At 49.1% G+C, this 12285-nt stretch overlaps 1 protein-coding gene across 1 annotated transcript in view; it reads right to left on the bottom strand.

Moving 5' to 3' along the window:
- Nucleotides 1-698: 698 nt before the first annotated feature.
- The window catches only part of LOC128935935 (peroxidasin homolog), a 42081-nt gene continuing 30494 nt past the window's right edge, over nucleotides 699-12285 (bottom strand). The window contains exons 14-23 of the mRNA XM_054274563.1: nucleotides 11943-12099; nucleotides 10256-10364; nucleotides 9343-9500; nucleotides 6563-8066; nucleotides 5965-6099; nucleotides 5208-5416; nucleotides 4332-4446; nucleotides 3915-4008; nucleotides 3241-3358; nucleotides 699-1954 (exon numbers count right to left, since the gene is read on the bottom strand). Coding sequence (XP_054130538.1) covers nucleotides 3263-3358; nucleotides 3915-4008; nucleotides 4332-4446; nucleotides 5208-5416; nucleotides 5965-6099; nucleotides 6563-8066; nucleotides 9343-9500; nucleotides 10256-10364; nucleotides 11943-12099 — 2577 coding nt within the window. The 3' untranslated portion in view covers nucleotides 699-1954; nucleotides 3241-3262. The remainder of the gene's footprint in view (nucleotides 1955-3240; nucleotides 3359-3914; nucleotides 4009-4331; nucleotides 4447-5207; nucleotides 5417-5964; nucleotides 6100-6562; nucleotides 8067-9342; nucleotides 9501-10255; nucleotides 10365-11942; nucleotides 12100-12285) is intronic.

Here is a 12285-nt window from a genome sequence, read left to right on the forward strand (position 1 = left end):
TCTCCGTGCATTTTCCCACTGAGTAATGTCTCCGTGCATTCTCCCCACTGTGTAATGTCTCTAATGTGCACTCTTCTCACTTCAGCATGAGGAGGGGAACTGAGGACGGAGCACACAAGGGTTTGCAGACCAAAGGGAAGGGACACCCCCTCTGCTGTCCCTCTGCAGCCCTTGTAACAAGTGTGCTCCTCCCATCACACTCCATCAGGAGCAAAAGGGGCTGCCTGGTTATGCCCTGAAAAAAAATCTGATCAGATGCAGCACAGAGAGCTTGTGCCTCACTGTTTTAAATGAGCTCTCCCTGAACTTCTGGTGTGCAAAAGGAGACTGTGAACTGATTTACCTTTATTGACCTTTGCCAGATTAGATCCTGCAGTGGTACCAGCAATAGACGAGTGCAGCTGATTTCTAACAGCAAGGCTTTGGATCTTGATTTGCACCTAAATGAAAGAGTACTTTCAAATGACAAACATCCCTGAGGACTAAATACTGCCTCTGAGCAGAGCCTACCAGACATGCAGAGGACACACTCATCCCTGCAAACCTCTGTCTGCACAGGACATACACGCACAGCTCAGCCCCATGCCAGGAAAGAGATGATAAATCACAATCTTTTTCTAGTATTTTTTTTTATTATTATTTTCTTATTCAGTTCCAGGAGCATCCCTGCTGCTTTGAATCCCTTTTAGTACTATAAAACACCTAAAAAAAAAAAATAAGAAAAAGCATGTTCGTAGAAGTTTCTGGTCCTTGTACTGTGGGAAAGAAAGTGGGAGGATGCAGTAAAAGTGATAAAGATAAGGAAGGCACAGATATCTGATGGATCAAGTATTTCCTCTTCAGTCCCCGTGACCAGCTTACAAAGATGCATTAAAAACCAATCTGTCCACAGATTTGGGGTTGTGGTGGGCACACAGGGACTTCAGTTCTAGCACCACTAAGGAGCACCTCCAAAGAGCACCCAAACCAGCAGAGCTGCCTGCACAGCCCTGGTTTGGCTGCAGAGCACCAGGGAGCCACAAACACAAACAGCATTTTGCATCCACCCAAAACCCACAGCGTGGCCTCCCAGCCTAATTGACAGAAACCAGCAGCTCCCCTCCACTAATGAGAGCACACATTACACCTAATTAGCTGAGGTTCTGTGCCAGGTCCTGTTACGTTTCCACTCAAAATACATCTTCCAGCAAAGAGCCTTCTTGGAGGGAAAAAAAGGAAGAGGAGCATAATTCCAATTAAGCCTCTAAATGGGAAGAAAGTTTGAGAATGGAGTTCATGCTGAGGAAAATGGCTTTGAGGAATGGCAGGTGACTCTGGGGCCACAGGCTGTGCCACTTGTCACACACAGCTGGCAAAGCACAGCTGGAGATCCAGGATGGCCACACTGTACCTGGCCCCCAACCCTGAGGTTCCTCTTGGTCTTTTTGATGGCATCAGAAGATGGCTGGGGTTTCCTCTGGGCTTCATGTGTCTTTGTCTTTTATTTTTTAGTGATTTCTCCAGATGTTTCCTGGCACCACAGTGCACTTGAGGAAGGTTTAGCCTCTTAATGAATTGTTTTGGATGGGTCCAAGGGACAGTTGACACAAGGGCTGGTGGGTCATGACAGCAGTGCATGGGAAGAGGAGCAGAGTAGAACAGTGGCATCAAAGCAGCTTCAATTTGTCTCTGTTTCCTGGGGTCTGTGGAGGAAAGAGGCACCTTGGCAGACCCTGGGCTGTCCCCATCGAGGGCAGAGCCCATCCCTGGGAGGCTGACAAGGGCAGGAAGGGTCCAGGGGCTGAGGGGCTCGTGGACAGTCAGTGCAGAGGGTTCAATACATGCAAAAGTGGTCCTGGGACAGGGGGTGGCACAGGAGGTGTGAGAGCAGGCACAGCACCATGGTGGCTCTCTGAGCCCTGTAGGGGTGGCTTGGACTGGCTGGTGGAGAGCAGGAGTGCAGGTCTCAGGGCACCTGAAATGGCACAAGAAAGCAGAAAAACTCTGTAAGAGCAGCTGCAGGCAGAGTGAGCTGTTTGTAGGGTGTCTGGCAGGTCTGGGGCAGGAAAACCTTTAAACCCACAGTAATACTTTTCAGGGACCCTGTAAAGCCAGGCCTCATCAAGGATCTGAAACAATGGCATGGAAAAGCCAACTCATACATCACCCTGCACTCTGTCACATCTCTGAAGCAGAGTCTCTGAGTGGAAAATCTGTGAAGACCAGAACACCAACTCATGCTGATAAGCAGCCTGGCCAGCCTCCAGGCTTTCTCTTTCTGCTTTTTCCTGTGTTTATCAGCACAGCCCAGCCTTTGCTTGCCCCGTCCTTTAATCTAACTCCCAGAGAATGAATGCTCCTCCTAGCACTGACTGCCTGGCAGAACTGCACTCCTCAAGACTCCTCTGCTCCTGTCCCTGAAGTAATCATTTTGCAACACATAAAACCCATTCACCACCTTCCCCAGATTGGCAAGTGCCAGGGAGCTGTTCAGCCTCTCTGCAAGGCTGCAGGGATCTCCATGGGAAGCAGGAGAAGGGAGCTCAGGCTGTGTTCCCCGTGCCCATGAGCACCTGGACTGGAGTTGTGGCCAGGCCTGTGTCACTGCTGAGAAGCAGGGGGAGTCCCCAGGCTGGCAGGGGCTGACAGGGACTCTACACAGGCACCCACCAGCTGTGCTGCCCTGGCTTGGGCTCAGCACACAGAGCACTGGTGCCTTCAGGAGTGAGGAGCACGGTGACTCAGATGGGCAGGGGGAAATCTCTGCCAGTTTGTAAGCAAATGAGGGATTGCTCCATCTGCCCAGATGTCCTTGTTTCCCAGGGGAGGAACCAGTCCATCCACTCCATCACTGAGCTTTGTGATATCCCTCCCCACAAAGGTCCTTCCGAGGCTCTTGGATTTGGGGTTATGACATTAAATGTTGTTAGAATAAACCTACCCAGAGTCCCGGGAGAATAGGCCCAGCAGACCTCACCCAAACCACCTGGTCCATCCTATACTTATGTCTTTCCCCATCTTTGCCAAACCTGTTCCTAAAGGACCTCCAGGAATGGATACACCACCACGTCCCCAGACAGCCCATTCCAGTGAGTCACTAATCATTGCCAGCAGAAACAAGTGTCTAACCTGCTGCATTTAACGCTATTACCTCATGTCCCATTCATCACCTCATTGCTCCATCCTCCCTGCATGGGAACACTGCTGAGGTGTCCCCCACACTGACCCTGTGGGGCCCCAGCCCAGAACAAACACACTGACCTTACACAAGGAGGCAACATGGTCATCTTCTTCTCCATTTGTCCCCAGTCTTCCTGCCCTGTCCACGTGTGCTGCTGCTCCTGTGATGCCACCTCAGCTGGCTCTCTAGTGCATTCACCTGGGGGGGAGAGAGCAGCAGCTCTGAGAGTAGTCTGCAAAACTGCACAGGTAATCTTTAACCTGTCCCAAATGCAAGGAGTCTGCATAGGTAATCTTTAGCCAGTCCCAAATGCAGGGAGTCTGCACCACTGCACAGGTAATCTTTAACCTGTCCCAAATGCAGGGAGTCTGCACCGCTGCATAGATAATCTTTAACCTGTCCCAATATCAAGGAGTCTGCACAGATAATCTTTAACCTGTCCCAAATGAAAGGAGTCTGCACAGGTAATCTTTAGTCTGCCCCAAATGCAGGGATTCTTCACCACTGCACAGATAATCTTTAACCTGTCCCAAATGCAAGGAGTCTGCACAGATAATCTTTAACCAGTCCCAAATGCAGGGAGTCTGCACCACTGCATAGATAATCTTTAACCTGTCTCAAATACAAGGAGTATGCACCACTGCACAGGTAATGTTTAACCTGCCCCAAATACAAGAAGAAAATGCTGGCTCAAGTTTTCTTTGCTGAGGTTCATGACCCCATGAAAGACAAACATTGGGGCACCAAGTGTTACCTGTTTCCGTAGGGAGGTGACTGTCTTCTCCAGTTCAGCCACAAGGGACTCAAGGTTCTCTCTGGAGGAAGAGCTTGGTGAGGGTGCCTCGTCTCTGGGGTCAGGGATAAAATGTGAAAGGGGTTATGCAAACTGCAGCTTCCTAGGGGAGGGAATCATTTTGCCTTCTCCAACATCAGCCTCCAAGTGAGCATCAAAGGGAAGGGCCCAACTGCCAAAGAGTCCCTCAGCCCAGGTGTTTACACATCAGAGCTGGGCTCTGCACTCAAGTGTGGAGGACTGGCTGAGCTCAGCATCCCTCTACTGATCCACCCCTGATCCCAGATCTCTGTAAAGCGCCAGAGTCAGAGGCCTGGATGGACTGAGTTATTGAAACTTCTGTTTCATAAACTGCAGGAAAAAGGGGTGATACTGCACCTGGGCAAGGCAGGCTGGTGCTTTGCAGGGTTTTCCTCTGGGTAGCTGAAGCCAGGAGATCTCTTGCTTCGGAAGCGCTGCGAAAGAGCCCTGAACTGCCCTCGTGTCCTGCAGTCTTGGGAAGGAAGGGAAAGTCTGCAGTGAGCGCTGCTGTTTGAAACAGGATGGTGTGAGCTGCAGCAGCACAAGGCAGAGCTGCCCTCCTGCACCATCCACCCTGGACACATCTCTTGGGCCAGAGGGAAGGAGGCAACCAAGGTGTGGAAAAGGGTGTGCATCACTCGTGGATTACCATGTCTCAAATGGACATCTGAACCAGAATGCAGCCCAAGGGGACCATGGCAGGATCTGAGGCTTAATAGCAGAGATTTAGGCTCCCAAATGAACCTGTGAAGTGGCAAGTGGGGGGGATCATGTCCTGTTTCAGTCTCTTCCTCAGCCAGAGACCAGAGCCCTCAGTGAGGTGGACTTTCGGACAGATTAAATGAAGCTAACTAATGAGTTAACAGGCTTCCTAGAGAGGTGGCCAATGTCCTAAATCTCCCAGTTTGGATATAATAATAAGACATCATTAATAATTTGCTTTAACTTTTGATCAGCCCTGAATTGGTCAGGAGATTGGACAGGAGGATTGCTGCAGGTCCTTTACAGCTGAAATACTTTATTCCATTCCATTCCATCCATTCCATTCCGTTCCATTCCATTCCATTCCATTCCATTCCTATTTTCAGTTCTCTTTGCACCCATTTGCTGACAAAGGGGTCTCATGGTGCAGCCAGAAATCAGCTACAATTCCATAAAAGCTGCTGTGGCACGTGACAAATGCCACCCAGAGTGACGCCCACACCAGTCAGTGCCAGAGCATCCCCTCCTTACCCTCACAACAGTCCTGCCACAGGCGGAGGTCCACGGCAGGGATCTCCTCACAGCTGACCATGCCCTGCAGGTATGATGGCACCTGGAACACGTCCCTCTGCAGCTGCTGGATGTGGTCACTGTTGTCACAGATGACACGAGCCAGGGACGCCTGTCTGATCTGAGTCAGCTGCGCCGGCGTGAACACTCCGGGGTTCTCATACCAAAATCTGCAGTGGGGTGTAATCACAGCATGACTCAGGATGGGAGAGGAGTGAGTGAGTGAGTGAGTGAGTGAGTGAGTGAGGCTGGAAGAGGAAGATGAGCTCCCTGACATCTGTGTGGCAGCACCCACACCCCTCAAAATGAGCGTCTGCTCCGGTGTCAGGTGGCTGCGAACACAGATGGCTTTTTCTGAACCACAAACCCCTGTGCTCCTGCCCTAAGTGCATCACCAGGCAAAGGTGTCTCGTTCACACAAGCAGCAAACAGGGAGAAAGAAGCTCCTGTGGACATTTTCTAGGATTTTCATGAGATATTGGGAACATCCTCAATGATTCCCAGTGTTCTGCAGTGAAATGAGAATCATTAAATCAAGAAAGGACACCTTGACAGTAACTGTGACAAGTGTTCTTGTAAATACACTGGACAGAGAAGACTGTTCCTCATATCATAAGACAATAAATAAGAAAAAAATACAGGTTCTGCTTCTTCCTGTTAGGCAAAAAACCTCCCAAAGAGAATACAAAAGCATTTGGGATGATTCCGATGGCAATACCTGTCTCCATCCCTCAGCCTTCTGAACTGAGTCGTTAACAGGCACATCAGCGTTGGTCCCACTCTGGTCCCAGGGACAAGATCCTCCACCATAAGTGCTGGAAACAGGTCAATATTTTTGGTAGTTCCATATAAACTGCAGGATAACAGATATTTTTTAAAAAAAGTTAAAAGGCTCTCAAAGAGTGGGGATAATATAAATCCGATACCAACATAGAAATTTGTATGTCAGGAACTCATCTGGACAATATTTTTAATGGTTTTATCTAAAAGACAATAGGATAAAGACCTGCCTTGGAAGAGGCAGACAGGGCAGATAGGACGCAGTTTAATCTGACTGGAAAATAGCTCCAAGGCTCAATCTGCTCCCAAACTACACCACAGCAGTGCCTGACAACATTCCACCCAAAACCAGACTGATCACTTGGAGAAACTTCATTTGTCTAACCTCATTGTTAAACCACAGTTATTACCCTATCTTAACATCTGTGGGGGGCAATATCTGGGAAGGTTAATCCATGGGTGTACTGGAAGAAGCAGGAACTTTCAACTGACTGGTCTCCAGTAATTTTGATCCTTCCACATCCAGGCTACAGTACCTCCTGAGCTTTTCTCTGATCTCCAAGTTCTTTATCTCATTTCGGAGGTCCTCAAACTCCTGTGCAGAGGAGAGGTTGCAGAAGACCCTGAAGTCGTTGTAGGGTGGGATGCCGTGGTCTCGCCCTCTCTGGATGTTGATAGCAGCCAAGTCCAGTGACACAGAGTGTGCCATGGAGAAGAGTTTCTCTGTCAGCTCCATGTTGAGGAGTTCAGAGGGCACCCGCATTTTCCCAGGAACCCCAAACAGCCCACGGAGCAGGGGGTCGATCCCCCCTTCCTGCATGATCCTGAAAGGGGAGAAGAAGGCCTTGTGCAGGGGGATGTGGCCTTGTGGGATGGGCTGGAAGGTCTCGTTCAGCCGGTACAGGATGGGGTTGATCAAGGTGTGCCCAAAGCGGAACGCGGCCGTGGCAAAGGCGTTGAGAATCCCTGCGTTGACGTTGGGGTTGTAGCCTTTGTACTCACCCAGCATCTTCATCCCAGCCTCCCCGAGGACCTTGGGCAGCCACTGGGCATAGGTGATGTGCTGCATCTGGGCACCCACAATCTTCCTCGCCTCGTGGTACAGGAGGTCCCCGTCCCAGTGCGGGTTGAGGGCGGCCAGCTCAGTGGCAACGCGGTTGTGCTCCCTGAACCACAGCGTGTGCATGGCCGTGAGCCCCAGCTGCTCGTTGGCACGGTGGTCTCCCGCCAGGAAGCACGGCACGGGGCTCTCATTCTCATCCCTCATGCACTCCGTGGGTGGCCCCACAGCAAAGGGAAGGAGGTGCTTCCCTGAGCTGGGCACAACTTGCCCTCTCTTCAGCAGCCCTCTCCGGCCGCTCAGATCCCGCAGCTCCCGTGATTCCTGCTCCGTGCTGCCGTAAACGTTGGAGGCGTCGATGTAGGATGTCAGGTGGTTGATCTGCTCCCTGGCATAGACAGAGTTCATCAGCAGGGAGGTCATGCCGCTGCCACACACGGGGCTGGAGCGCACGAAGAACATGCAGCGCCCGTTCCGCACGCGGGGGTCGTTGGCAGGGACGGTGATGGAGAAGCAGGGAGGGTCGTTGGTGCACACCTCGCTGCAAGGGGCTCCGTCTGAGAAACGGGACATGCTGATGGCTGCCACCGTCTGGTCCATGTCGTGGTCCAGGAACTGGCCCCACTGCATGAGCATGTGTGTGAACTGGTCATCAGGGGTGATGGTCTCGGTCCCGATCATGGCAGTGGAGACAAGGCGAGGTAGAGGAAGGGGCAGATCCCTGGCATCTTCTGCCAAGGAAAACCCTCGGGGCAGGTTAAACCCATTCTGGTAGGCAGGTTTGAGGAGCCTCTGGAAGGCTGTGAGGGATGCACCCCACATGGGGTGCTGGAGATTGTTACAAGAGCCGTCGTGGGTCCTGTACTTCTTGTGGAAGCAGATGTCGGAGCAGTTGGGCGTGCGGCGGTGCGCGGAGCAGCCCGACAGGTTGGCGATCATGGTCAGGTAGTGAGGGGACACCAGGTCATTGTAGCGATAGCCTGCAGAGGGAAGGGCAGAGCACCCGGTCAGGCATCACTTGCAGCCTCCTGATTCCCAATGTCCCATAGAACAGCTCTGTGCAAAAACCCCTGTCGGGATGGGCATGGCACGGCCGGGTCTCTGAGCGTGGTGTTGCTGTAGGATTTATGGGAGGCAAAGGAAGCACAGGATCACATCTGACCCACAAAGCAAAAAAGAAAGGGAAAAGAGTTTAACTGCACAGAGCTAGAAACCAGAAATGTTGTGACTGGCAGAGCAAACTGTGGGGGTGGTCTTGGTCCCTATTCTAGGTTTATTTTATGGCTCCCTGGGTTTTTGCTGCCACCATGAGCTCTGTCACCCACCCAAGCTCTACGTGACGAGCAGCAGGAAGCCGTGGGTGACTGCCAGGGCACTGCTGGGCCGTGTGAAAGCGCTGAATGATGCTGTATTGTGTGGATGCTGACAGGGCAATGAGGAGGAGAGGCTGGCAGTCCAACCAGCCCAGACCAGACCTGCTGCCTGGAGAGACATTCCTTGCACCCTGGAATACATCCAGGCAGGAAAAAATATTTACAGGCCCCAAACACACAATGCCTGCTACATGATGAATCACACGTACAGGTAGAAGCACACAGTGTACAGGAATGTTGGTTGTTTATTAAGGAAGTGCCAGTTAGGAAGTTTTGGGGTCCAGCTGCTGCATGATTACACCTCATAAGGTATTTTTGATGTTACACTGCTTTGTTGTTTGCTGTCTTACCTCGATAGAAGGAACCTGAGTTGCTGGGACTTTCCTGGGTTTGTAGCTAAGAGGTCAAAGTAGTAGAGACAGAAAAGGGAATCCCACTTCCTCTGTAACAGCACCCTAATGCCTTAGAGTTCACAGCACTGTTCTCGTTGCCATTTGGAGGGCAGGAAACACCTCAGACCATCTGTTCAGGGTCTGAACTTCAGACCCACAAGGATATTTCTTTATCAGTTAGATGGCTAATATTTTTTTAAGGAATAGGGCTTTTATAGCCATCTAAGAAACCTTTACCAAAACAGGAATTAAAATATTTTCCTGGGTATCAAATTGGTTCAGTGAACATAAGACCAGCCCTTCAGCTGTTAAAAAAAACCATGAGACATAGAAAGAATTGCCACCCAGACAACACATTTCTTGATATACCCAACATTTATCTGGAGTTTTGATATACCACTGCACATTTTAAACTTCCTGGATGTCTACACATCATTGTTTTGATTTCACCCTGCACACAAAATTAAGAAGGGAAATAAAATCTCTCCTACCTGTGACATTCATGTCCACAATCAGCCCTTGCTGCACGTGCTCCTGAATCAGCTGCAGGGTCCTTTCAAAGATCTCCCCTGCCCTGGCTGTCTCGAGGGTGTAGGGGTCCCTCGGGTAGCGGAATAGAGCCAGGAGGTCATTGGGAGTCTTGGGGCGCCTGTTTCCAGGAATTAAAAGTGATGCAGGATCATTAAAATTAATCAACTCTGCCCAGGGCACTGAGACCCTACAAGCAGCAAGAGTCAGGCTCTAAGCTGGTCTAGTGCTTGGCCCCCAAATTAGTGCATAAGACCAACATGGCTTGTCTGCACATTGCAGATGATTAAAGAAAGGATATTTTTCCCCAGGAAAATGCACATATTTAATTCCCTCAGTTTCTCTGGGTTTTTTCTGTGATAGTAATTTATTTTTTCACTTTTCAACAGCTGAAACCCAGAGGGTTTCTGGCTTAATACAAACTATCCATCCTTCCAATAAAAACATATATTGGGGTAGAAAAGGATTGAATCATATTCACTCGAGAATTTATTTTTTCTTGAGGAAATGGTTGGAATTTTTATATTATTATTTCTGTACACCCTCCACAAAGTCAGTTGCATTCATAAAATGACTCCTTTGATAATTTTCCTTTTTATTCACTATCTCCACAACCAACTCCAGCTGACAAAATGCAGATAGAAGTGACATAAGAGATGATGCTTATGTATCTCACTTTTCCAGAATCCCAAATCTGTTGGGAAGCTCTATCACATCCTACAGGGTGCAGCTTCAACCTCCAGCACTTGAAAAAATCCTGTATCTTTCCTTTGCGGGCTGCCAGTGCTAAAAAGAGCTTTGATAAAGCTTCATTTCTTGTGGGTTTTTATCACTTTTCTGCCTCAGGGCGCTGCTCCAGGCCCTTGCCACACTCACTTGCTGAAGAGCTCGGTCCGTGTGGAGTTGATGGCGTGGTCCACGCTGCTGATGGCCTCGCGCAGCGACGTGGCCACAAACGTGTCCCCGCTCCGCCCCACGTCCGTGGCTGCCCAAAGCACAGAGAAACAACAAAACACCCTCAATCTGCTTCCATATCAATGGGCCCTCCCAGCTCGTGAAAAATCTGTGCAGCAGCACCAGCTCCGGTGACCACACTGCAGAACAAACAGCGTTTCTGTTTGTAATATAAACAACACGGGTTTATTTTATTTATTATGAACAATGTGAACGGCCTGAAAAAGGAGGTGACTTTTTCAGGAGATATCTATGGGCACATATACAGAGTTTTCTTCTGTACAGCTTTCCAAAAAAAAGGTCTGTTTTGGTTAGTGGTTAAACTGCAAAAAGAAGATGGGAAAACCACAATAGGTTAATCCAAAAGAATATATTTGCTTCCCACAAAGGTACTTGTCAAATTAATGAAATTAATTTAAATATTAAATTGGGCACCCACATATATTAATATATAATCATATATTAATTTTCTGTTTGTGGAGGACTTTACTTATTAATTATTGCTAGTATTTAATAGATATTTATGATCATAATAGTCCAAACTTAGTGTTAACACATTTGCTACATCATTTTAGATAAAAATACCAAAGTTGTTGTTGGAATACCTTCAGAAGTACAGACATCACTTCTTTAAAATTACTACAGGATGCATTTTTAAGCCAGGGCCTTTGTCACAGCTGTATAAACCAGTTCCCAGCTGGCTACTGGTGTATGCTACAGACAGCTGGTGAATGAGGCACCAATCAAGAACAAACCACAGAAATTATCTCAGGAATTATTTCAAACAACAAAGACATTTCTGACTATTTTCAGCTCCTTGCTTACAGCCCCTGTATGGAAAATGTTACTAAATTCATCTAATAAGAGACTCATTATCCACTGTGGCTATTGCTGGAACAGCTCTTTACTTATATTTTAAACTTTTTTGCTAGTCTTTGATTTCTTTTCTCCTTTGCCAGTTTTCTTACCCTCTTAGAGGTACAATTTCCACTCCTGACCTCTGGTTTGACCAGCAGAGGAGAGCTACTCCTCCTTGTTCATTACAGCTTCCCTAACGCACAGAGCAGGAGATTGAAATCCAGACCTAGTTCCCATTGCCAAGAGTGGTGCACAGTCTAAGGCTGCACTTGATGATCCTGAAGGTCTTTTCCAGCCCCACTGATTCTGTGAGTCTGTGATTCTATGGCTGAGCAGACATTTACACCCTTGCATTTGCAGTGACAATGTGGTTCTGCTCCTCCCTTCCCTAGCATGCGAGGTTTCCATCAGATGATGATTTGTGAGCACACTGGCACATTTTAATAAGTTTCTCCCTCCCAGCAGAGGCAATAACTACATGGACACTGACAGCTGGGCTTGCAGGAGGAGGTTTAAGACAACACCTTTGGCTTTGCAGGGAGCAACTGCAGCTCAGCTGAGCAAACAGCGAGGGGCAGCTGGGAGATGCGTGGGCTTTCCCAACGAGGTGACTCCAATCCAAAAGGACCTGTCTGCAAAGAAGCTGAAGAAATCATTTCATACACAATTATCTGCTCAAAGTGTAGCTGTCAACAGAGCACAGCAGGTCCTTACAGGGGAGCCAGAGAAGGCTTGGGGGGAGATACAGTACCAGTGATGGTGAGCTGCATGGCACTCGAGGTGAAGCCAAAGGGGTTCCTTGCTATGCACTCGTATCTGCCCTGGTCAGCCACACCCAGGTCCTGAATGGAGAGGGTCCCATCCTGGCTGATGTGGAACTTGCCGCTCTCTGTGATCTGGATGCCCTCCTGTTGCACCATTTAAAGACAAGAAGCTGTGTCAGAGCACAGAAAGCTTCCCACCAGCCCAGCCTCCAGCCTGCTCAGCAAACCCAGGGATGGATGTGATGAGTAAATGTGGCCACCAGATGTTAGCATTGCTCTTCCAGAGAAACCAGAGAGACGTCCAAAGACACCTGTTCCTGATGGGACCCA

Source organism: Melozone crissalis, unplaced genomic scaffold, assembly GCF_028551555.1.
Source record: "Melozone crissalis strain CALT ecotype California unplaced genomic scaffold, PUWL_Pcris_2 ptg000017l_1, whole genome shotgun sequence".
Taxonomy (NCBI): Eukaryota; Metazoa; Chordata; class Aves; order Passeriformes; family Passerellidae; genus Melozone; species Melozone crissalis.